Here is a 25,708-nt window from a genome sequence, read left to right on the forward strand (position 1 = left end):
TTGGATTAGATGATCACAATTGTCTCTTCTTGCCTTAAAATCTATCAGTGTAATCTGTGCAACATTCACTCGCTGTTCTTAGAACTTATTTCCTCTGCAGGCTGTAGTCAATAGATGGCAAGAAGATGGTATAGAGTAGGGCTGTGCAGACTGTTAGCTTTTGGAATCTAATTCCAAGTTCAGCCTGGAACCAGTAGAGATTTCCTTGAAATTTGTTCTTCACAAAATGTTCCCATGAAGCTTTTTGCAAATACTTTTGTTTTTGCTGTATCTGGGTATCCATCAACTTTATTGGTCCATCGTTTGTGGTATATTTCAAGTTCAGCCCCAGTTTATTGGGAGAATTCCCAGGATACTTTCGCTGTAGCGTGATTGGTTGAACTGATCTCAGCACAAAGTATTTTCATTTGGTTTCTCCACAAGAGAGAAGTTACATGCAGTGATCCAGCTAGAAAAGCCAGAAAGAATTTAAAAAAATGTATGGTGGCCCCTACTTCTCTGAGACTTTGGAGGCATGGCCTAATACCATCAGTATTTTTCAGTTAGTGGGGACTCGTTGCTCAGTTGGGGGTCACACACAGTAATTAATGATCTCACAGATTTAAAAGGGAAAATATCCCTATGACTAGTTATCTTGTTGCATGAGAAGTGAAGCCTAGTTTTTGTGTATGTCTAGCTTCACCTCCTGTAATTGCCCTTCCATCCCCCCACTAATGAGAACGGTCTCATTATTTTATGTTATAGTTGATGTGATAACTATATTCCAGTTTTGCAAGGGTAAATGTATTTAGCTGCAATCAGTGTCAGTGTTCAGTCAGGGCTGAAGCCTAGTCCCACGTGTGGTTCCAGTGAGCCAAAGAGCCAGTGCAACCAGGTGAAAATGAACCAACTGATCCTAAACCCTTCGTACAGCTTTGCAAAGGGAGGTGGCCACGGGAAAATTGGATTTGTTCAGACTAAATCCCTTTTTCACCATTAGAGCCGGCAAATCAATGTTTCACCCATACATTCACAAACATCTGCTGAACTGGAAGGGTTGTCAGAGATGTTAGCATCATACCTCTTAATCCACTAAAGAGAATATTTATCCACTAAAGAGCGACATGATTACACATTGCTGAGTGTATTATTATACAGCCGCATAAAACATTCACAATGTCCCATTAAATGATCTTGGTTTATAATGCTGTATGTTGCTGGTAGTGACCAGAATGAGTTACATATATTGTTGTCTAAGGGTTTTATGTTTCTTTTATCATCCTGATTAGTTTATTAGTTTGTGGATACATTTATTATAGTTTAGGAAAGTAGGCTCGATGTAGTTATCATAATTTGCTGGTTACAATTTCAAGCACCTATTGCAAAATGCTGACGCTTGCATGCTTTAATATCTTTGGAAAGGATTCTGACATAATGTATTTCCCAGTGGACTGTCCAGATGATCTGTTTTTTCAAATGAGCAACCCATGGGTTCCTGCTTGAAATTTTTTTTGTAATAATATATAACTTCACATTTTCTTAGTTATTTCGTGCTTGCACAAGACAGCTACTGATGCCTGGAGAAACTTTGGGTTTGATTCTTTCAGTTTTGATAACTTCAGCTGGTCAGAAATCATGAGATTAGCTTAAAAATCATGAGATTTTTTTAAAATAATAGATTTGGGATTCTTTTCCAGTTTTTTAAACTTTAGGATGCATATTTTCAAGCTTTTCTCTGCAACTCTGATGGCAATACACTTTTTTTTTTAAAATGAAAGCGGAGATTCTCCCGCAATCAAATGACTTTAGGAACTGAAGCTTTAAGAATAATACCAAATATTGCAAGAGTTGTGGCATTCTGTCATTTACACTGGATTTACATCAGTGTTACTCCATTGACTTCCATTAAGTTAGTCCTGATGTACACTTTGTAATTGAGATCAGTCAGGTGCTTTATGTACATTTATTCATTATAGTATGTACTATATATGAATAGTCTCCAAGAGGCTTATCCACAAATCTTCTTTAAAAAGAGATTTAGAAACAACTTCCTGTGCACCTGTAACATCACTGGAGGTGCCAGATGGCAAATAGAACATTGAAAAGATGTGAAAATGGCAATCAGAGAAGGAAGCTGATGAAAAAATGTTCTCTGATTTTTAAATAATGCACTCGGAGTTTAAGCACCATTTCCATTTGCAGATCCCATTGCTAAAGGACTTTCAACTCTGGAAATGCCAAGAGAATCATCTTCTGCTCCAACACTTGAAGCAGGTGTGCCAGAGACGAGTAGTCACTCTTCCATATCAAGTAAGTTTTCCCCTAGATTGAAGAACTGAAACTCGGTTACTGCATTTGTACATCTAATATGCATCAGCATCTGGCACATTATCTTCCTCCAAAGTTTACGCGACTGGAAGCATATTTATGTGGTGCATTGTTAGATTTGTTAACTCTCCAAATGCCAGCTTGATGTTTGCAGTTAAGGACTACACAGTTTATTGTGACATAGCAAACTTCATGGACATTGATTTGCTGCATATGCACTGTACATCCTTAAGCAATAAGTGGAATTTTGAGGAGGTGGTGGCTGAACGCAGCCTTTTGCTGATGTTGTGTGTGCGATTTGAATGAGATGTATCATTATCTAGTTGTCTAAGCACAGGACCAGGAGACACAAACTCCCCAGGATTCTATTACTAGCTATGTGGTCTCAGAAAAGCCACTTAACCAATTGTGAAACAGAGATAATAACTACTCTGCAGGAGAGCTGTGAGCATTAATCATTTAATATTAGTGAAGTTCTTTGAAGATTTTGGGCCTGATGCAAATCAGATGTAACTGCCTTGGAGTCAATGGAGTTACAGTGATGCAAATGGGGTTTAAGTGAGAGGAGAAACCAGCCCATAGGATGCTATAAAAATGCCGAGTATTTATTTATTTAGTGATATCCAAGAGCCACTGACTTCAGTGGAAGTAATATCAGGCCTGTAAAAGGAAGGATGGTTTTGAGGTTATCACATCAGTCTAGGACTCAGGCAGAGCTGGAATCAATTCCCCAGCTGCACTACCAAGTTCCAGTGTGACCTTGGGCAAGTCCGGGGGGCCAGATTTAAAAGTATTTAAGCAGCTAAAAATGCAGCTAGGCATTAAGGGGGATTTCCAAAAGCAACTAAATTGGGGCAGGTTAGCTGCTGAATTCCCACTGATGTCATTAGACATGAGGTGCCTACCCTGCTGAGATGTTTGTGTAAACCCCACTAGGTAATTTTCTGCATCATTAGGCACCTAAACACCTCTGTAAATCTGGCCCTTTTTCTCTTTGTATCTCAGTTTCCATCTGTAAAATGGGGATAAAAATGTTTCCTTTGTCTTTCTTGTCTGTTTAGATTGTGAGCTCTTTGGAGCAGGGGCTGTCTCTTGCTATGGGTTTGTTCAGTGTTTAGTACAATGGGGCCTTGACCCCTGTTGAGGACACTACTCACTACTGTAATAAGAATACATAATTATACTTAGGCTGCTGGTTTATAGACGCATACATTTGCAAACAATCCTGATCAGGAAAAGTTCCCATGGAGCCTGTCTTCTCCCATTGGAATTTCCACAGACAGAAAGAAACATAGGGGTAGATCCTAAGCTGATACTCATTGTCATAAGTCCAACTGAATTATGACAATTTACACCAGCTGAGGATCTGCTCCCTAGACTTTTTCAAGTTATTGGTAGAAAACAGATCATGGAAATAATATTTCTATTGGTACAATCCTACTCCGTGAAATGTCACATGCTTTTCTCTAGCGACCGACTTGGCTCCAATACAGTTCAAAGGCTGGAGGCAGCTTTTTTTGTTTTTTCAACATTTGAAATCACAGCTGTCCTTAAGAAACCAGGTAAATAACTCTGGAAACACGAACCAGCTCAACACCACTTTGATAATGTTGAATATGCATTAAAAAAACTTTGAATTACAATCATAAAAGCTGGTAAGGAAGTTCAAAGAGATAATTTCCTAGATTTTGACAGTCTTCTGCACTCCAAGCAACATTGTCAGTTCTGAAATTAATTGCCATTCTTTCACTGGGAAATTTGGTCTTTGATAAACTGATAAAGCATCTATTTAAAATCCCTTGCACTGGAAGAGATTGAAATTAGATTTTTCTGCTAATTTGCTGTGAAAGGCAGCTGCAAAACAAAACAAAAAAGTTAAATATTAAATGGAATCACAATTCGGTTCAGTTCCTGAAGATCATTTATGCAAGGTTTGGTTTGCTGCAGAGTTGGATAATTTTGTTATTGAATCCGAATGGAGTTTAAATGTGCTTTGATATATTGAAAGGGTATTGTATAAATGGGGGGAAACCTACAATGCTTCTCATTATGATGTGTATGAAATTGTTTTGATGAGCAGATTCCCGGTGGATGTTATCGCTCTGTTTATTGTAAATTGGATACTGGTACTTATTCTGTTAGAAAGTTCTTTAAATTGTTCTCCTTATGAGATGAGATCAGGACAAGAAGTAATGGATTGCAGCAAAGGAGATTTAGATTAGATATTAAGAAAAAATTCCTAACTGTGAGGGTAGTCAGGCACTGGAACAAATTACTTCGGAAAGTTGTGGAATCTCCCTCATTGGATGTTTTCAAGAAGTTTTGACAAAGACCTGTCAGGGATGATCTAGATGATATTTAGGCCTGCCTCAGATCAAAGAACAGGACTAAATGACCTAAAGAAGTCCCTTCCAGTCCTACATTATCTATGATTCCATTATTCTATTTCATTTGGGTTTGAACCTTCTTTGTAGTTAGACATTGAGATGGCTCTAACCCAAGACCTGGGATCTAAGTGCCTCAAAACTTTGAACAAAGTTTGGATCTGAACATTATGGCTTGTGCTCATCTCCAGTTCTGCCTTTTCAGTTAACAATATCAAGGGCTGTTTGGTTTTTTTTTTTTTAAGCTTAGCTGGTTACTACTGGGCATTTTATAAATGCACTGTCAGGTGTCATGTTAGTTTAAAAATAGTACTATGTTAGATTTCTTTTAGTTGCAAATGAAAATGATCATGACAAAGAGGTCTCACATTGATATCATGTAGGCCTGACTTCAAGAAAATATTTAAACTCATGCTTAAATCTACATGGTTAAAAGCTTTCCAGAATAGGTATGGATTTAAGAACATGCTCAAGTGCTTTTCAGATTCAGGACCCAAGAATCAGTTTCAGGCAACGAGTCTTGGTTTCACTGGGGGAAATACATTGCTCAGACTGGGTTGATAAAGGAGCCATGCTCATCCTTCTTGGTGCTTCCTGTTGAAGGGATGGCAAAAGAAGATAGGTTGGGAGCATCCCATCACCTGTTTCTCCTTCCATTTGAGTATTAGGGAAATATATTACAATACTGGTCTTAATTGCTGGTTATATTATGGTTTATTCAGGGAGTATTGTCCACAACTAGTCATTTTCAGTAAAATATACAGCAATGTAGGTTAAAAAATATAGGAATTGGCAACTTGATATACCAGCAGAAGTTGGCTACTTAAAGAATGAGGTCTTCTAATAAAAGTGGAGGGGACAAAGGGCCATGTAGTGCTATTTAGATGCTGGCCTGTCTACAAGGTGTATGGAGTCACCCCACCCCTGGAGAGCTTCAGAGAGAGATGCAATCCTTTCCTGAGTGGCAGGATGTTCAGTGAGACTGCAGATGCACCAGTCACATAATGTGTCTTGCACTCTGTAGGCCACTGCAGAGGGTGGGGCACAAAGCCATGATCCTCACCACTTTCTTTTCCTTGGGGTGCCTAGAGGGAGCAGTGCTCATGCTTTTCCAGGTGCAGAGACTGTCATTCGATTAACTCTAGAATAGTGTGTGCAAATGAAAGGGGGTTGTTGGGGAAGACACCATCCCCCAGCATGTGCACACATGGGCTAGTCACAGTCTGGCTTGATGTCTGGTGATACTTTAGGATGGCTTCTTAAGCATTAGGGATGTCTAAGAAAAATGAACACATTTCACTGTATTTTAGAATAAAGATTACAGGCAAAGGAATTGATAGTACACACTATGCGTGAAATCCTGGTTTCACTGAAATCCACAGGATTTTTGCCATGGACTGCAGTGGGGCCAGAATTTCACCATGTACAACTATGTGAATAGAGCAGATTACTTTGAATAAAATTCTGAGCAAGCAGCTGGTCTTTGTGGATGATATCAGTACCTCCTTCATGCTAATGGACAAAAACGGGGGAATAAGAGCAGCTTGTGTGATTCTCTGGACTCTTTTCAAATTCTGATTTGCAGCTCAGTTCAGACAGATGAAAAGGGGCTCCCTGGGAGCTCTGACAATGAACCAACTAATGAAGAGACAGCTGGAACACCAATCTAGTGCACCCCATAATATCAGCACTTGGGACACTGGTAAGTTATGCTTCTCTATTCTTTATTTCCATTCCCTTTAAACCAGTTACTGCCTCTTTCTGTGGTGATCAATTGTTGAGAATATAAGTGAGCCATTGCCATTCTTCCATTGGAGAAAAGTAACCAAGCTCAGGTCTACAGTGGAATTATACCAGATTCTCTGCTGGTGTGAATCAGCATGGATCCATTGTAGTGGGATATTATTCCTTTGAAATAATGGCCATTACTGTTTTGTATACAGCTAGGTGACATTCTGGCCCTATTGAGATTAAATTGAGTATGCCACTGACTTCAGCAGGGCCAGGATTTCACCTGGTTTGTGTGAATCATTTTTATAAAGACAAACCTTTCCCCCCCGCCCACAATCATATTGAGACATCAGGCATTTATACCTTATGCCAAGGAGACTCTCACTTCCCCATAGGCAGAGGCTTGGGAGTTTTTTGCCAGCTCATGCAGAACTCATGGGGTTTCTGCTCAGTAATTCATACTGGGTTTCCATGTTTCTCATTAAGAGCGAAATGCAAAGTAGACAGTGAAAACTGAATTAAGTACAGAATGTCCCCACTAACCACCTGAAAAAAGTTTTAACCTCTTCTTTTCATTCTTTTTGTCTTGTGTGAAATCTTCTATAGTTCATTGAAGTTGTCACAGAATGATGAATTCTGGCATATGTTTCACTGTGCCGTAATAGGATGATGCTTGCTAGAATTTCACTAGCAAACCAGGAGGTGACAAGAGGGAGGGAAAGAACTGTAAAACAGTGACCTGGAACGTAGTGCTTTGTTGAACGTCCCCACTGCCACCTTAGTGGGGAGATTGGTCTAAAAAATTGTGCTTAATTCATTTTTCACTTTTAAGTCCCATCAGTCCCATTCCATTTGTGACTCTGAGGCATGGCTTTTCTTGTGATATCCATCCTCAGAATGAAATGGATTGTCAGTTTCTCTTTCTAACCTTCCCCACATCATTAGGCACAGAATTTGTCATTGGTAGCGGGTCCATGGTAGCCTTCTGAATATCAGATAAGTTTATCTCACGCAGAAACTTCAGTTAGCATAACTTACACAGTAACCCTGTTTTCCCATTTAGTATTTCAGAACCATATAGTTTATCATTTAGCTCTTACATGAGCTATTCAACCTGTCTTCCAAGTGGGCAAGTCAATATTCTATTCACTATATCTTTGAGGAACTCCATCTTAATGTTCTTGTTGGGAATCCACTAGCATTCTTTTCAACATCTGTCACCTTTCTCTCCAAAAGACCTCACTTCAGGTCACTTCCTCCAATGGCTTGAGACACCACCTGAACTTTTCAAGGGAACTTTTGCAATCCCTAGCTTCACATCATTTTGTGGCTGCTTTATATTTTCTACATCAGTCCAGCTAACCTGGGTACCATGCCTCTCTTTCATAATCTATCATTTCAAACTGCTCTTTCCCAATCTCTTTCTCTGAAAAATAAACTCATTGTGTGTCTATCCTATGCCAACACAAGCATGTCCATGAACTATTGATCCCTCAGTGTCCCTAAGCATTACCTTTTACTCTTTCTGTGACTCTTTACATATACCATTTCTTGCTGAATCCTTGCAATTAGCCCTATATTTCTTACCAAATGACCTTGACTTTGAGCTTTCCTAAAAGGCCTCCTTTGATATTGCTAAATCTAGTTCTTGCTTCCTCTATGGACCTATCTTTTACCTTCTTTTCTTCTCTTCTTTTCTCTTTTCATGCTCAGAGATTTAACCCTCTGTTTTCCAGCTGTTGTGTATGTGTGTGGTGATGGTGGTATTTTAATTGTTGGAGTGAATTTGTGGTGCTGGTGATAGGCGCTGCGTTAACAGTACCACGGTCTGAAGTCGTCTGTTTATCCACAGAACAGATACAGCATGGGAAGCGGCTGTGCAATGTCTCAGTTTGCCTAAACCCTGACCTGGAGGGACCACCACTGAGAATAAGAGGTTAGTTCAGTGTCCATGTCCATTCAAACTTGGTCTCTCTGTTGAGACTACTAACAAGGTTGCCAGTTAGTACCAGTTGTGATGGTGGCTTTGTGTTCTGTTCAACTAGAGTGACACCACCAATTCATTTCACATAGGACATGGATGCCTAGACGCCTTCATCAGTGCCTAGCTCGTCTGGACTTAATGATGACTTAGAAGTGAAAACTGTATGCCCCATTCCCTGAGTCGCCATGTCCCCACTTCCTAGATATTTGAACACTCATTCCTGACATCCAAACAGCTCAGTCTTCCTTACAGCTTTTTAATGGCGCCATGAACTAGCCTTTCTCCAGTTTGAATCGCATCCTCTCACTTTTCACCACAAGATCACCACAGCACAGATCTTATTATTAGCAGCTTAGCCTTACTCCCAGATATGTAGCCATGGTTATGTCAACGTCCAGCATTTGCATGCTATACTGTAACCTACAGCTAGAGATGGCATCACTTAAGCTTCCAGCATGATGATAAAATGGAAGGTAAAGTGAATCAGTTTATGAAGCAAAGACTAGCGAGACATATTCAAACAAACTGTTATTTCTGGCATTCTCGATGGTTTCCCATATCACTGAAGACTTCTTAAGACTTTCTAAACTGTCTGCTGCATCCAGTGTAATCTCACAGGGACCATTACTCAACATATAGGATAGGGCCTTAGCTTGTATAGAAAAGAATTGTTTCCTTCCAAACTCAGCAGAACAATTGTTTGACACTTCTGTTTTCATTAAAGCAGCACTCAGCACCTTCCCTATTAGTCTAGAATGGAATTTCATATAGATCATTTGGTCTGAGCTTGCCTTTGTAACAGCAGCTATTGTAACCGTATCAATAGATACTCCATTTGTACCAGGTTTAGTCAGACAATCCACCTCTTGTGTCTTTAACCTGTGATGAGGATTATAATAGGCTGGTTTCAACATTAGCTGTGAATTCTGTTTGTGAGGCCTTCAGATTGCTGTTTGTTTTCTTGCTGGCTTCTTCAGTCACCCTCCAGCCCTTCCATATCTGCAAGGGTCAAACTGGAGGGAAAAAGACATTGGTATTCTTCCAAGCTCAACCACAAAATGAGCTCCACCCATGTGCAACTTCAAAATGAGGTGCCACTCAGCGTGGACCATGCAGGTGTGATCATATTGATAATCTGAGTTCCACTGGGTTCCTTGCGTTTGGCTCTTCTCAGTAGGACTTAATTAACTTTGGGGAAAAAGAAGTGGTGCTGTCCCACAAATGCCACTCATTTGAAATGTCTCAAAATGAGACAGTACTTGATAGTAGGTTGTGCAGATGTGTGACCTTTCCTCTTCTTTCTTACCTGAGAAAAGAAATAATTAACAATGTTGATATTAAAATATCATCACAGGGCACTTGCATTAACACTTCATTGCGATGAATGGGGCAGTTCACACCTCTCTGTGCTATTGTTCCAGAGGTTTTTTTCACAACCATAACAGCTAGAGAAATACCTTTAAAAATAATTTAAAGAAAAAGAAAGCTGTGATTCTGGAGAACAAGTTAGCTGTTTCAGAGACATGGTGTCCTATAACATCAATCCAAGTCCTGTCAACCAGGATACTCCACCTATTCAATACCTGTCCTAATGAGGATCCTACTGCCTTCAACCCTTCCTGTTAAACCAAGAATCTGCTCCCATCTCCCAAGATTTGGGCACAGAAGAAGTGCCCCCTGGGCAAGGGAGAGCCACATGTGACTGCACTATTTGTATGCCTCTGTGACCAGGTCTGTAGGCGGTCAGTTCCGCCTCATCGGTATAGCTTGCCTTTAAAAGTTTTCTAACTGAAAATAACACTAATAATACTTTGCACTTCTAAATCATCTTCCATCCAACTATCTCTAAGCCTTTTCAAATCTTGATGAATTAAGCCTCAACATCCTTGAGGCATTATCATCTCCATTTCGCAGATCGGGTGATTGAGGCAAAGAGGATGTTAAGTGACTTCTTTCCCCAAAGTCACACAGAAATTCTGGGGCAGAGCTGGGGAAGAATCTAGAGTTCCTGACACCCAGTTTCATACTAACTGTAGGATCATCCACTCTACCTAAAGAATGAGGGGATAAAAACTTGACAATTTAACACTGAAGCAGTCAGACCACCTTCAGTTTGTTTCATTTACTTCCTTAGGATCTCAATTTTTAAAATAATTCCTTAAAAAATAAAATAAGCACAAGTAATTGGAGTAATCTGACAGAACCAAAGAATGTGTTGTATCTTTCTCCAGAGAGATACATTTTATTTACATACACTGCAAAGGCTTTTTTTGTTCACATATATCCATTCCAGATTTCCATTTACCTTGCTTCTTTTCTTTTAATGGCTTCAAGGTGCCACCAAATCCAGCTTACTGTCAGCACCCAGTATAGTCAGTATGTTTGTACCAGCCCCAGAAGAATTTACCGATGACCAACCTACTATGATGACTGACAAGTAAGCCAGTTTCTATTTATTTCAAATAATTTGGTAGTTAAAAACCATTGAGCTTCAGAACATATTTGGATGGGCCTTGACACAGTGAAAGAACATTCTCAAATTTTCTCCTAAGCAGCATAATTTTTTGTAGAAAGGGAAAATTTTCAAAATGTTGCAAACCAGGTGTGCTATGAATATACTGGGACATGAGTATGTGTGTGCAAAGTGGTGGCTGTGAGTATTAGTAGTACTGTTTTATTATTTGAGTGTTGACAGTTTGCCTAGTACTGTACATAGAGAAAGGTGTATAGCCTGATTCTCTTCTCACTTACCCCTGGTGCAAACCAGAAGAATGCTATTAAAGGCAAAAGTGTAAAACTGGTACAAGTGAGATAAGACCCATGGTACCTGTTGCATGGGACTCCTCCAGTTTTAAAGGAACATAAACAGGATAAAAACTGTATCCTTGGGAGAAAGGAGATCTTACTTTAAAGAGGCTTTTTTAATGATATAGAGATAGGCCTGAACTGGGACCTGCACTCCAAATCCTTGGATATGAATTCACTGCAATGGTTTTGGATCTGAGTCAGATCCAATGCCTGAAGGAGTCTCTTTCCTAGATCTGATTTGGAAAAGGTCCAAACTGAAAGAAATCTTGTGAGAAAAGCTCACGTCATGAGGTTTCTGAGAACCATTTCCATCTGTGTGAATAGTGGGATGGGAGGAGGCACTCAAGTATTAGAGTTTCTATGGCAGCGATCAGGGAATTCATTAATTCTTGCGTTCTACTTAATCTCTTGATTTAGTAGAATTTTCTGTAAGCAAGTTTGGGGACTTGGCTGGTTCTAAAAGCTTTTTGCCTTGAAACTGGGAGTGGTTTTTATTTGTTTGGCCTTAATCAAACTCAAAATGGTAGTCTTAACCTAAGATGGATGTGAATCTACACATTGTGTGTGTGACTCATTTTGTTTCTATGGATTTGATCTAGGAAGGGATTTTTATTACATTTGGTTATGTAAATGGATGAAATAATACTGTATCCACAATTAACGAAGACTTTAATTCTGCAGTTGAGCTTTCTCTGTTTTTTACTGTAAGGGCTCATTGTAATCCACTGAAAACTTGTTTTTCTCTCTAAAATGAAAGTTATCACTTCTTTGAATTGCTATGGCTTTGCCATTGCAATGTAAAGCCATAACTGTAAGTCAGAACCTTGAATACTATGGTTACCACCACTACTGCTATTTTGCACTTATTTGCTTTTCCTCTACAAGGATCCCCAGTACCTTTTGCCAACATTAATTCTTTGATCAAAATCCCATTGAGGCACTGTAAGTAAATATGAGGGTACTTGTTTTATGGCAAAGTAGCTGGCTTAAAGCCACCCATTAATTCAATGGCAGAACTGGGAGTAGAACCCAAGAGTTGTGGCTTTCAATCCTGTGCTCTAGCCACTAGATGAACTGCCAAGATGCTTACTAGAGAAGGGCTAGGCTGTTGTGTGAGTCTTCAGTGGAACTGGAAGTTATGTTGTGTAAATGCTAAACATCCCAAGAAGTGGGCTCATTTCATGCATCTTCTTTGGCCTTTTTCCAAAAGCTTTGGCATCAGATGCCAAACCAGATGAGATTGATTTTCATAACCTTCCTAGCATCTTCTCCTCCTGTTGCGATGCAAAGGGAGAGAAATTGCTTGTAGCATCCCATTAAGTTAAAATGTCAATCTGTTGGAGTCATTAGTGATTGGTTGATCAAATTAACCAATCCTCCCTATTGGACTGAGATGTACCAGTTTCCCTGGTTTGTTTGTCTTTTTATGTGGTTTTAAAACCCTGCCTCATCTCTCCTGCAGCTGACCTCTCCCTTATGATTAGACATTACAAAGCTATTTCAGAGCGTTCAGAGTTGTCTCTCAGCATTGTAGGAGGGGGCAGCAATTCAGCAGCAAAACTGGTTTGGAACAGAAAGAGAAATCTCTAAAAACAAAGGGACTCTTCCTTGGCCTCCTCCCCACATAAAAATTCTATCATTTCCTCTTCAAGTCTATAACCACAGCTGTAATCTGATCTCATCAAATTATTGCTTTATTGTTGATCGATGCAAAGCACAGACTGGAGTAACTGACCACCTGCCACAGATCAATATTGCCTGTTGATGGGGCTCGTGAAAAGTGCTTTGTATACAGGGTTTAAAGCACAGTGATCTATTTTCTTAGCCATAAAAAGTTCAATGTAACATGGATTCTTCCAATTAATTGAACAAATAATATTCATTTTTAATAACTTTCCTTGCAGATGCCATGATTGTGGGGCTATCCTCGAAGAGTATGATGAAGAAACACTAGGTCTGGCCATAGTTGTTCTCTCCACATTCATTCACCTCAGCCCAGATTTGGCTGCTCCTTTGTTGTTGGACATCATGCAGTCTGTAGGAAGGTAACCTTTGGACCTCTCTCCTTCTCTTTTATGAGGGAAGGAAGATTTTTATGCCCTTGAATTGTGATGAATTCACTAGGAGAACTGAAAGGGATGTCCTGATGGCAGATTAGATAGCTCAAAACCACATTTGAAGCAGATGGATCTTGGCTCTAGAGGAAGGGGACAGCGCTCTGTGTACCAATCTAGTACACCAGGCCCTATGCAATGGTATTGTAGATTTGAGGTGTTTCAGAGTAGCAGCCGTGTTAGTCTGTATTCGCAAAAAGAAAAGGAGTACTTGTGGCACCTTAGAGACTAACAAATTTATTAGAGCATAAGCTTTCGTGAGCTACAGCTCACTTCATCGGATGCATTTGGTGGAAAAAACAGAGGAGAGATTTATATATACACACACAGAGAACATGAAACAATGGGTTTATCATACACACTGTAAGGAGAGTGATCACTTAAGATAAGCCATCACCAACAGCAGGGGGGGGAAGGAGGAAAACCTTTCATGGTGACAAGCAGGTAGGCTAATTCCAGCAGTTAACAAGAATATCAGAGGAACAGTGGGGGGTGGGGTGGGAGGGAGAAATACCATGGGGAAATAGTTTTACTTTGTGTAATGACTCATCCATTCCCAGTCTCTATTCAAGCCTAAGTTAATTGTATCCAGTTTGCAAATTAATTCCAATTCAGCAGTCTCTCGTTGGAGTCTGTTTTTGAAGCTTTTTTGTTGAAGTATAGCCACTCTTAGGTCTGTGATCGAGTGACCAGAGAGATTGAAGTGTTCTCCAACTGGTTTTTGAATGTTATAATTCTTGACGTCTGATTTGTGTCCATTCATTCTTTTACGTAGAGACTGTCCAGTTTGGCCAATGTACATGGCAGAGGGGCATTGCTGGCACATGATGGCATATATCACATTGGTAGATGCGCAGGTGAACGAGCCTCTGATAGTGTGGCTGATGTGATTAGGCCCTATGATGGTATCCCCTGAATAGATATGTGGACAGAGTTGACAACGGGCTTTGTTGCAAGGATAGGTTCCTGGGTTAGTGGTTCTGTTGTGTGGTGTGTGGTTGCTGGTGAGTATTTGCTTCAGATTGGGGGGCTGTCTGTAAGCAAGGACTGGTCTGTCTCCCAAGATCTGAGAGAGCGATGGCTCGTCCTTCAGGATAGGTTGTAGATCCTTGATGATGCGTTGGAGGGGTTTTAGTTGGGGGCTGAAGGTGATGGCTAGTGGCGTTCTGTTGTTTTCTTTGTTGGGCCTGTCCTGTAGTAGGTGACTTCTGGGTACTCTTCTGGCTCTGTCAATCTGTTTCTTCACTTCAGCAGGTGGGTACTGTAGTTGTAGGAATGCATGATAGAGATCTTGTAGGTGTTTGTCTCTGTCTGAGGGGTTGGAGCAAATGCGGTTATATCGTAGCGCTTGGCTGTAGACAATGGATCGAGTGGTATGATCTGGATGAAAGCTAGAGGCATGTAGGTAGGAATAGCGGTCAGTAGGTTTCCGATATAGGGTGGTGTTTATGTGACCATCGCTTATTAGCACCGTAGTGTCCAGGAAGTGGATCTCTTGTGTGGACTGGTCCAGGCTGAGGTTGATGGTGGGATGGAAATTGTTGAAATCATGGTGGAATTCCTCAAGAGCTTGTTTTCCATGGGTCCAGATGATGAAGATGTCATCAATGTAGCGCAAGTAGAGTAGGGGCATTAGGGGACGAGAGCTGAGGAAGCGTTGTTCTAAGTCAGCCATAAAAATGTTGGCATACTGTGGGGCCATGCGGGTACCCATCGCAGTGCCGCTGATTTGAAGGTATACATTGTCACCAAACACACCACACAACAGAACCACTAACCCAGGAACCTATCCTTGCAACAAAGCCCGTTGTCAACTCTGTCCACATATCTATTCAGGGGATACCATCATAGGGCCTAATCACATCAGCCACACTATCAGAGGCTCGTTCACCTGCGCATCTACCAATGTGATATATGCCATCATGTGCCAGCAATGCCCCTCTGCCATGTACATTGGCCAAACTGGACAGTCTCTACGTAAAAGAATGAATGGACACAAATCAGACGTCAAGAATTATAACATTCAAAAACCAGTTGGAGAACACTTCAATCTCTCTGGTCACTCGATCACAGACCTAAGAGTGGCTATACTTCAACAAAAAAGCTTCAAAAACAGACTCCAACGAGAGACTGCTGAATTGGAATTAATTTGCAAACTGGATACAATTAACTTAGGCTTGAATAGAGACTGGGAATGGATGAGTCATTACACAAAGTAAAACTATTTCCCCATGGTATTTCTCCCTCCCACCCCACCCCCCACTGTTCCTCTGATATTCTTGTTAACTGCTGGAATTAGCCTACCTGCTTGTCACCATGAAAGGTTTTCCTCCTTCCCCCCCCTGCTGTTGGTGATGGCTTATCTTAAGTGATCACTCTCCTTACAGTGTGTATGATAAACCCATTGTTTCATGTTCTCTGTGTGTGTATATATAAATCTCTCCTCTGTTTTTTCCACCAAATGCATCCGATGAAGTGAGCTGTAGCTCACGAAAGCTTATGCTCTAATAAATTTGTTAGTCTCTAAGGTGCCACAAGTACTCCTTTTCTTTTTAGATTTGAGGTGGTGTCTTTTTTTTTTTTTTTTTTGTGGTCATTGCTGTGTAGCTGAAAAATGGCAGCCCAAAATGAAGGTGAAGTAGAGCATGATAAATTTCACTAGTTGCAATCACACTTAGTTCAGAGATGAGAACTTCCATAGCATATACTCTGCCGGGATAACAGATGGAAGAAAGCTTATACCCGAAGGCTTTGAAAATGTTAAAATGAAACAACAGCAATGCCCTGAAGAGCTATACTGAGAAGTGTAAGTGATTCAGGACATAGAGAGTTGTCTAAAGGCATGTCTACATTGCATGCCACTGGTAGTACATGTAGCTAATGCTGAGTGCACAGCAGGCTGTGTCCACACTGAGTTTTGTAACTATACATGGTAGTGAAAAGTTCTGGCGGGGAATGCAGCAGGGAAAGGCTCTGGCAGCAGGAAGCCACAGGGAATTGCATGTAAGGGATCAGGGCATAGGTAGTCTGGCCAGGTGGTCAGAGCTGGGCTGGAGTCCATACAGTCAGTGAGCCAGGGGTCAGAGGAATCGTTAGAGTTGGGTTCAATAAGCAAGAGTCAGGGTCAAAGTCAGGCCAGGGTCGGAGATTAGAAATCAGAGGTAGTACCTGGCTGGAACTGGGAGGTAGGAATTGGGGTCAGGCTCGGATCAGAGGCTGAAGATCAGGAGAGGTCTGGAATCACAGCAGGCCCAAAATCTGTGCTATTGCTCGGATAGCTTTCTGGGGCATCCTTCAGAGCTAAATTGGGTGGTTGGCCAGTCAGAAGGTTGCAGATACTGTCACTCTGGCTCCCTTGGGTAGTACTTCTATGGGCCCAACTCTCCACAGGGCTCCCTGGCTGGAGCTCTGCACAGGCTCCTGGTGGGAATGTCGGCTATCCCAGGCTCTTCAGACCTGGGTTCTAGTCCCTGCCATCCTTATGCTGCCAGAGCTTTTCCCTTCTTTCTCCCTGCTACTGGGCCCTTTCCTTACCACAGGGCGTTGCCAGAGCCTTTCCCTGTGTCAGGGAATGGCTCTGGCAGCTCCCTGTGGTGGTGAAAGGCTTCAACAGCAAGACAGTATGCTGCTAAAAATAACAGAGTAGACGTGGGAGGCACTGCTTGGGCATGTAAAGAGCCATGTAGGGCACATACCCACAGGGTTCAGGAATGTCTTTTACTCCACTTTTCTAAGCAGTGCCTCACTAGCTACACTGTTGTTTATACCTGTGCTAGGGGGAGCACGCAGTGTAGGTACTCTACATGCCACATGAGGAGTGAGCAGTGCAGACATATCCTAAGAATGATTGTTGGAGAATATCTTGCACCTAACTGAAATTCTCCTGCTGCTACAGATTATGCTGTTGAGTGTATAATATTCATGCAGTTCGTGCTCTGTTATGTTACCCAAAACCTGGGAAATGATCTATCTTGACCAGACGCTCTAGTCAGCTAAGGTCATTGAGTGCTATGAAGCCATTTGCAGAGATGACCATTGGAGAATTCTCCATGTACAGAGAACTCTGTGCTAGCAGAGGGTTGGTGGAGATGGCTCCTCTGCCAACTGTTTTCACAACCCCCTGGATAAGAGGGAAGGAAGGTGTTTGTCAGGGTATTCCAGGAGTGATGCCTGAGCAGGACAGGTTGTGGTGGTTGTGAAGCAGAGCTCTCTTATACCTGATTCTCCATTGGCATAAGACCCCTGAGGAATCTTATGTCCGTGGTTTAAATTAAAGCTACTCCCCTACAGCTTTAATTTATGCAGGGGCTTGGTGGTCAAGGATCCTGAAACTGCAGCTGGCTCCCTGCAGCCCTCCCTCTCTCTCTGAATTCCACTTGAAGATAGTGGAGAATCAAGCCCTTCATTTTCATTAACTCTGAGGCTGCAGAGTAGCAGCCGTGTTAGTCTGTATTCGCAAAAAGAAAAGGAGTACTTGTGGCACCTTAGAGACTAACAAATTTATTTGAGCATAAGCTCAAATTTATTTATAAGCTCACGAAAGCTTATGCTCAAATAAATTTGTTAGTCTCTAAGGTGCCACAAGTACTCCTTTTCCTTCTGAGGCTGCAGTTCCCTGCTGTCAGTGATAATGAACTCTGGAGAGGTAGAGTTTCCAATCTAGACTGATGCCATCCATCCTACTTGTTACTCATAAATAATAGGGCCAGTGAGAAGCCATGAACAATTAAGCTCCTGAAGATTAGTTATCAAAGCGTGGGGGGAACGTGGTACATTTTTCTCACTGAAGTGGAAATACTTCATCCTCAGTGAGACACATTTGAGTCTGTTAGTGAAGCAGATGGTATACAACCTGGGGCATTCCAGTATGGTGAACGTACTTTGTCATTTCCTAGCGTTCAGTCTTGGGTCACCTCCATTTTTTACTAATCAAGGTGCAGTTACAGGCCCATGAAGGAATTGCTTTGAATAGATGCAGAACAAGGCATACTCCCCCTAGAAGTAGATATGGGCATAAACACATTCAGGTGGCCTCAGTGTACTTGCTCTTACGTTCCTAGTAAACTTTCAATTTTTTTCTGAAGTTATTTTTGCGCAAGTGCTATGAGGTACATTGCCTCCTTATATCCAGTCTATTAACACAGATGATATTTATGCCTGTGCATCACAAGTGAATGACTTACTGTTTTACTGCTAGAGAAGATAGTAGTGTCTGATGTTTAGAACAGAGGACTTGGAGTCAGGAGACCCAAGATCTAGGGCAAAATTTTCAAAGCACTAAAGCGACTTAGGGCCAGATTGTCAAAGGTATTTGGGAGCCCAAAGATGCAGATAGATGCCTAATAGGATTTTCAAAAGCACCTAGGGGCCTAACTCCTGTTGATTTCAGTCAGCATGCAGTTCCTACATTATTTCTGCAAATTTCTGCTCTCCAAATTAGCCAGGTTGAGTAATTGTTCTTGATGTATGAATACAAGATACTTTCATTATCATTATGGTGATAAGGGAGGGCAAGTAAAATTTGTCTCAGCTGGCAAATATTTATGACAATATTGCAAGACTGACTTTGACTTTTACCCTTACAAAATGAATTTGAGTCCCCTATGCATCTGATCAAAGAATCTCCTGTGACCTTTAAAACATGTTCTCCAAAATGTCTACTTACTAAATTTTACTTACTCGTAATTTTATTGGCTTGATTAAAAATATAATGAACAGTACTTTTGTTTGACTTGCTGTTTTCTGCTGTTTACTCCAGGTTGGCGTCAAGTACCTGTTTTTCTAATCAAGCAGAAAGGTACAGTAACCGCCCACTTCCCCCCCCAAAAAGCCCAGATCCAAACCTCCTTGAACTTTGGAAAAATTCATACCTGGATCAGGGATTAAATCCAGGCCTCCTTAAAGTCAAAACTCCCATTGACTTTACGGATCCTAGATTTCACTCCACACCTTTGTAGCTCATTCCCATGTCTCATTATATGTGTGGTTTTCCCATTATGCTGGTGAATAAAATTTATGGCCCTGGGAAGGGTTTTCATCTGTATGCATTTAACTAAGTCTATATCTACACTACCACTGGATCGAAGCTCTGGTGATCGATGCACCAGGTGTCGAAGACCTGCCAAATTGACCACAGATCGCTCTCCGGTCAACCCCAGTACTCCACCTTGGATGAGAAGAGTAAGGTCAGTAGACGGGAGAGCGTGTCCCATTGACCCAGCATGGTGTAGACACTGCAGTAAGTCAACCTAAGCTATGTTGACTCCAGCTATGTTACTCACGTAGCTGGAGTTGCGTAACTTCAGTCGACTTACCGGAGTAGTGTAGACATAGCCTAAGTCAGTCATCCATAATTCTGGAGAACACTTACTGGTGATGTCCCATCATGCAATTAGACTACTGTCCTTCTACAGGGACATCACATGGGCTGCATTCATTTTTGGAAATTGTAAAAAGATTGTGCTGCTTAATTCATTAATGATTGGAAAGTGCTTTGAAATCTTTAATTGGAAGGTGCTAGAGAGGAATAAATGAATGAGCTTTAAGGGAGCTTGCATCCAAGTGTGGAAGTTCTCCAGGAAGTTCTGCATCCCTGAAATCAGTGAGAGTTTTGCCATTGACTTAAAAGAGAGCAGGATTGGGCTTCAAATCCTGAAGACTCAATGGCAATAACATTCCTGACACTATGTAGAGAATCAGGAAAAATTAAACTAACTGTTGAGGCCAGAATCAATCCACAGCACTTGCTTAACTTAAACCATGTAAATAATCCTGCTGAAGTCATGAAAGTTAAGCCTGTGATTACATGCTTTGCTGGATCAGGACCTTTCATAGAGCACCCAGGAGGACTCAGAAGGCCTGTGTTCTATTCCTAGCTCTGCCACTAGCCTGCTGGGTGATCTTGGCAAGTCACTTTACTTCCTTGTGCTTCAGTTTTCCTATCTGTAAAATGTGGATAATGATCCTGGCCTCCTTTGTGTTCTAATAATGAAAAGTGCTTTATAAGAGCTAGGAATTATTATTATTACCATCTTGTATTCATAACTGAATTTGTCTTTATGAGTTACTAGAAAGAATAGGAACTTCTTTACCTTCTCCAATTTTCAGCTTTGGGAAATATTTTTCATCCACTAGGGAATTTCTCCCTCTTTTTTCCTTCATTTCAGCATGATGATCCCTGGTAATGCTGCCGGTGTGGCTAAGCAATTCCTCCGTTGCATTTTCCATCAGCTAGCTCCCAATGGTATATTTCCACAGCTGTTCCAGAGCAATATCAAAGGTAATGTGCAATGGCTGAGTGCATTTCTGCTACCATCAATCATCTCAATCATTCCAACACTTATAAAAAAGATGTGGTTCTGATTTCCAGATGGAAGTTTTTTATGGACCCTCGCTACATCTCTTATGGACTTCAGTGAGCTGAGCTCTGTAGCTGCACTGAGCCAACTATTAGAGGTATGTCCACAATAAGGCTGACTGTATTAGGTACTACCAAGTATATCTTTCCGTCCTCCTCTATCATACTAAGAGCATGATCCTATACCATTAAAGGCAATGAGAATTTTTGCATTGACTTACATGGAAGCAGAATCAAGCCATAATATCCTCCACCATTTTCAGTCAGAGTTTTGCTCTCACTTCTCCTGACAGCTATTGGGTCCTCCCTTCTCCTTGTTGCTGCAGGCTATTCCTTTCCCCTGCACTGTTTCCATTTCTGTGCATGGTTCTTGTCATAGTTCTGTTGCTGCATGTAAAACCATTTCTCCTCTGTATCTAATGGCAATTTCCTCTCTGCAATCCTCCTCTATGGAATCCCTTGAGGTTAAAGTCTAGTCCTTCTGCTTGTTCCTTTCTACTTTTCCTCCCAACTTATCTCTACCTCAAGTCTCACTTCTACACTGATAGTCAGGGTACATATCTTTCAGCACTACCAGGAACGTGGGGATTGCTTCTTTTCCTTCCAGTAGTAGCCCTATAAGCAAAGCTTTTGACAATACTTTAGCAGTGCTTACATCTTTTCAGGCCACCCACTAGAAACTAAAACAATTGCAGTGTAATCAACAGTCGCATAAGTCTGGCATTCTTTCCAATATAGGAAAATGATAGTTATGTACAAGACAATTCATCACACGAGGTCTGCTGGGTCAGAGACGTGCTGGTGGCTGGTTCTTAATGGATGCATCTTTCAGTTGCCTAAAGATGATTCCGCAAATATATGCTGCTCTAATCTTTTCCTTACCAGTATCCCTGTTGATGATCTGCCTCATACTTTATCAGTGGTAGATGCTGTAGAGAAGCAATGCACTTTAAATTATTTGTGGGAGAAGACAGAAATTACATTGTTATTCTGACCTTGGCTATTGTAAGTGTGTTTTAAAATATTGTTTAGATGGTCTTTTTGGATGTTTAATTTGTTTTCAAATTATTCATTTTGTTTTCTAGGGTTTAAACAACAAAAAGAACTTGCCAGCAGGGGGCGCAATGCTACGTTGCTTGGAAAACATTGCTACATTTATGGAAGCTTTGCCAATGGATTCTCCTAGTAACCTCTGGACCACTATTAGTAACCAGTTTCAGACTTTCTTTACCAAACTGCCTTGTGTTTTGCCACTTAAGGTATGATGTATGTAATGCAGTTTTTTATTTATAAGGGTAATTTGTAACTGATCAACCAAAACATCTGACACAAGGACTGTGCTACTATTGGCTAAGGCATGTGCAAACTGTTTGAAAGTTGTATACAAACAGAGCATAGTTTGTAATATTTTGTTGTAAATTACCTGACATTTCCAGTAGATCAGGTTGCACCAGAGTGCCTGATCCGTCCCTCTGTCTATACCCTCCATCTAGTAGCCATCATAACTATGGCCGGGGTGGCAATATTTTTCTCCTCCTTACCTTCCAGGTCCTCTCTTTGTCAGATTAGGACAATAAATTAGTGATAATCAACATTCTTGGCATTAAAAGTTCATTCACTGTTACCTCCTTAAGAAGAATTAAATACCATAGGAAGAAAAGCTACCTCTAAATAATTCCTTAAAATTAAGGAATACATAATAGCCAGTCAGGTAGAGAGGCCTTCAGCCATCTGAAATTGAACACATCCTGCTTGACTGACTAGGTTATAATCCCATCAGAGGAACCTAATCAGGATATAGTTATAGAGACTGATTTCAGCAGCTCTGGGTTCTGAGCTGTGAACATTCATGGCGCCTGCACTTTTCCAGTAAACAAAGTTCCAAAGGCCTCATTGAAAGTCCTCTGAAGTCAGTGCGACTCTCTCCATTGACTTCCATTGGTTTTGGATCAGCGTTTAAGGTCCAGATTCTGATACATTTACTTATACTGAAAAACAAGTTGCTCCACGAGCGGTCCATTGAAGCGGTCTGGCAGTAAAACACCATTTGATATATCTTCTGTTGTTGTAGCCATGTTGGTTCCAAGATATTAGAGAAATAGGGTGGGTGAGGCAATATCTTGTATTGGACCAATTTCTGTTGGTAAGAGAGGCAAGCTTTCGAGCTACACAGAGCTGAAGAAGGGCAGAGAGAGACACTGGGGCCCAGAGCAGCTACAGAAACGTAGGACACTGGACTCCTCTTAATCCCCCGGGAACATGTTCCCATACTAATCAAATTCTGTTGGATTAGAAAACTTGGGGATTTTCTGTTCTACAAAGGGTAACATCAGCATCCTTGACAGAGCAATTTGGAGTGAACACGGCAAGCCAAGCCTTACTGAGATTTCCTCCTCCCAATCCGCCTCTTATAGGCTTTACTGCTGGAGGGGACGATACAGCCCGTGATATTTAAAATGGCAGCATCCCATTAAAGATAATTTAGAAGTGATGGTTTTTTGACTTCACTTACTGTATGTTTACATCAGTCACCATTACGAACAAGAGGCGTGCAGAGGAAGACATTAACTTTTTTCTTTCCACAGTGTTCTTTAGATTCCAGTTTAAGAATAATGATTTGCCTGTTGAAGATACCTACCACTAGTGCTACCCGGGTAAGTTCCAGAAATACACAACTCTTCTCTAACAGAGTTATCCATCCTTCACTGTACTACAAATTTGTTCCTTATCCCCTAGCTAGAGAAGTATTATATGTGAGCATGAAAATTTGCAATCTAGTATTCTATAATGAATGCCAGAAGCTTCAGAATCTAGGTCACATGAAAGTGTGTGTGCGAATGTATAGCTTCCGAAAGGTTTGATGTTTTTCTAAAACAACTGTAATGATAAACTTTCCCAGAGTCTGATCCTGCAGTCCACTCACTAGTGCAACTCCTGTGGAGGTCAATAGGAGTTTATTTTTTGTAAGCACTACCAGTAAGCACTGGTATCAAGTAAGCACTGGATTAAAGGTGAAACTCTGTTTTCTATTCCTTTGCTTCTAATTTGTTTTGTAAACATGAGACATATGTCAGAACAACCTTTTGTCTGCACATATGTCTTCATAGCAATAATCACCACAGCAACACATCCTCCAAGTTAAAATAAAGGTTCGGTTCCATTAAAGCTTTTCAGAACTTGAATGTTATTTATTTTGCTGAATGATTCGGTTATTGATTTCTCTAAAATCATATTTCACTGCAGAGTCTTCTTGAGCCATTTTCAAAATTACTAAGCTTTGTCATTCAGAATGATGTCTTCACTCTGGCCTACCTGGTGGAACTGTGCGGCTTATGCTACCGAACCTTCACTAAGGTAATAATGAGCTGATGTTTTTCCTTAGGGATAACTGAAAACGGAGAAGAAAAATTATTAGTTCACTAAGTGGGAAATGCATAGGTAAAAGCTGAAATCAATGTTAAGTCTCAGTCATGTCAGCAGTTTTAATATAGCGTGTCTAATCAGTAGTTAGGTTGATGCAGTGCCTATCAATAATATTCACTTTCATATTTCTGGTACAGGCATAAATAAAGGGAACTTGCTGTAGAGGTTGTGAGGACAGGATCACAAAGATACACCTTTTATGCCTTTGAAAATTCACTCCTGTTTAGTTCATGTCTGGTATTGGGCATGATTTAAAAATGTGTGAGAAAATGTAAATCCTGTCAAATATCCCCTAGCATGTGTGTTCAACCACACATCGCTGGCAGTCAAAAAAATCAAAATATTTTGCAAATGTCCTATGACTGGTAGCATGTCTTGACAGGAAAGTTCATAGGGAAGCAGTGTGGACTTATAGAACAGAGGACTGGGAGTCAAGAAATCTGGTTGTTCTGGAACCTCCCCTGTTACCTTACCCAGGGAAAAGGGACCTACTTAACCTGGGGCTAATATATCTGCCTTCTATTACTCTTCTGTAGCCATCCAGCCCGACCCTGTCACAATATGTACAAATAATAATAATGAATATTTAGCCAAATGCATTTTTATATCAGTTATTGACAAGAAGATATACAATACACAAACAGCAGAAAACAGACAAAACTTTTAGCAGAGTTCCATAAAGGCCATCAACTCAGTTGTTAAAGCAATAAACACAAGCCTTATCCAGCCTTAAAGTAGACTATTTCCCAACTTAGTCATTATTATCATAACAATAATTAATACCAGGGAAATAATTTATTTCATAAGTAACTACATGCTTTACCAATTCAATAATACACACATACACCAGGGATCACATTACCCTTCATCAGAATATAGCTACCTGTTGAAAGGGGATGCGGCATCCATAATAAAGGTAATATCAATAACATCAACAATTTAATGACAAGAAAATAGAAAATCGTTCTATCAGCTGAACTGATGGGGGAACTTCAGATAGATGGAATTTGTCAGACACCCAGGTGAACTCTTGCAAAAAGTTTCTATCTCTAGCGACAGCAAGTGGACAGTACCTTGGTTTTATGTGTCATGTAAAAGATAGTTTTTACGAAGGAAGAGATCTTATATCTGGGAGGTCCTGTCCAGCCTTAGAAATAATTACTCCAAGGGCATAAAGGTCAGAAGGATGGGTCATGTGGAGTAGAGTCAGGAATGTGGAATTGGCTCCCAGCTCTGCCATAGACTTCCTTAGTCAAGTCCCTTAAAATCTCTGTGCCTTGCTGTGACAGGGTGCAACTTACCACTGCAGTGCCTCCTGCTGGCTGTCATGGAGATTAGCTCTGCTAGCCAGTGCGGCCTCTTCTGGTGGTGTCTGGCTGCTGTCATGTCTGCTTCAGGACCCACGTCTCTCCCAGAGCCACGACATCCCTTTCATTACACAGCCCTCTGGCTGTGCCACACTCTGTGCTCCCCCCTCTGCGGGGGAATGTACTGCAGTCTGATGGTCCAGCCACTTCCTCAGTGGCGAGTGGAGGAGAAGGGGAGATCTGGGCCCTCCCACTGCTCTGGGTCTTGGCCCGGGACCCCATAGATGGCAGCC

At 41.1% G+C, this 25,708-nt stretch overlaps 1 protein-coding gene across 1 annotated transcript in view; it reads left to right on the top strand.

The window, feature by feature from the left end:
• UNC79 (unc-79 homolog, NALCN channel complex subunit) overlaps positions 1–25,708 on the top strand; it is a 152,573-nt gene that overhangs the window by 88,769 nt on the left and 38,096 nt on the right. The window contains 11 exon segments of the mRNA XM_043517886.1: positions 2,182–2,289; positions 6,277–6,393; positions 8,275–8,358; positions 10,741–10,843; positions 13,119–13,259; positions 19,087–19,125; positions 20,495–20,607; positions 20,698–20,783; positions 21,771–21,944; positions 23,271–23,339; positions 23,929–24,039. Of these exon segments, the coding sequence (XP_043373821.1) occupies positions 2,182–2,289; positions 6,277–6,393; positions 8,275–8,358; positions 10,741–10,843; positions 13,119–13,259; positions 19,087–19,125; positions 20,495–20,607; positions 20,698–20,783; positions 21,771–21,944; positions 23,271–23,339; positions 23,929–24,039 (1,145 nt within the window).

Source organism: Dermochelys coriacea, chromosome 6, assembly GCF_009764565.3.
Source record: "Dermochelys coriacea isolate rDerCor1 chromosome 6, rDerCor1.pri.v4, whole genome shotgun sequence".
NCBI lineage: Eukaryota > Metazoa > Chordata > Testudines > Dermochelyidae > Dermochelys > Dermochelys coriacea.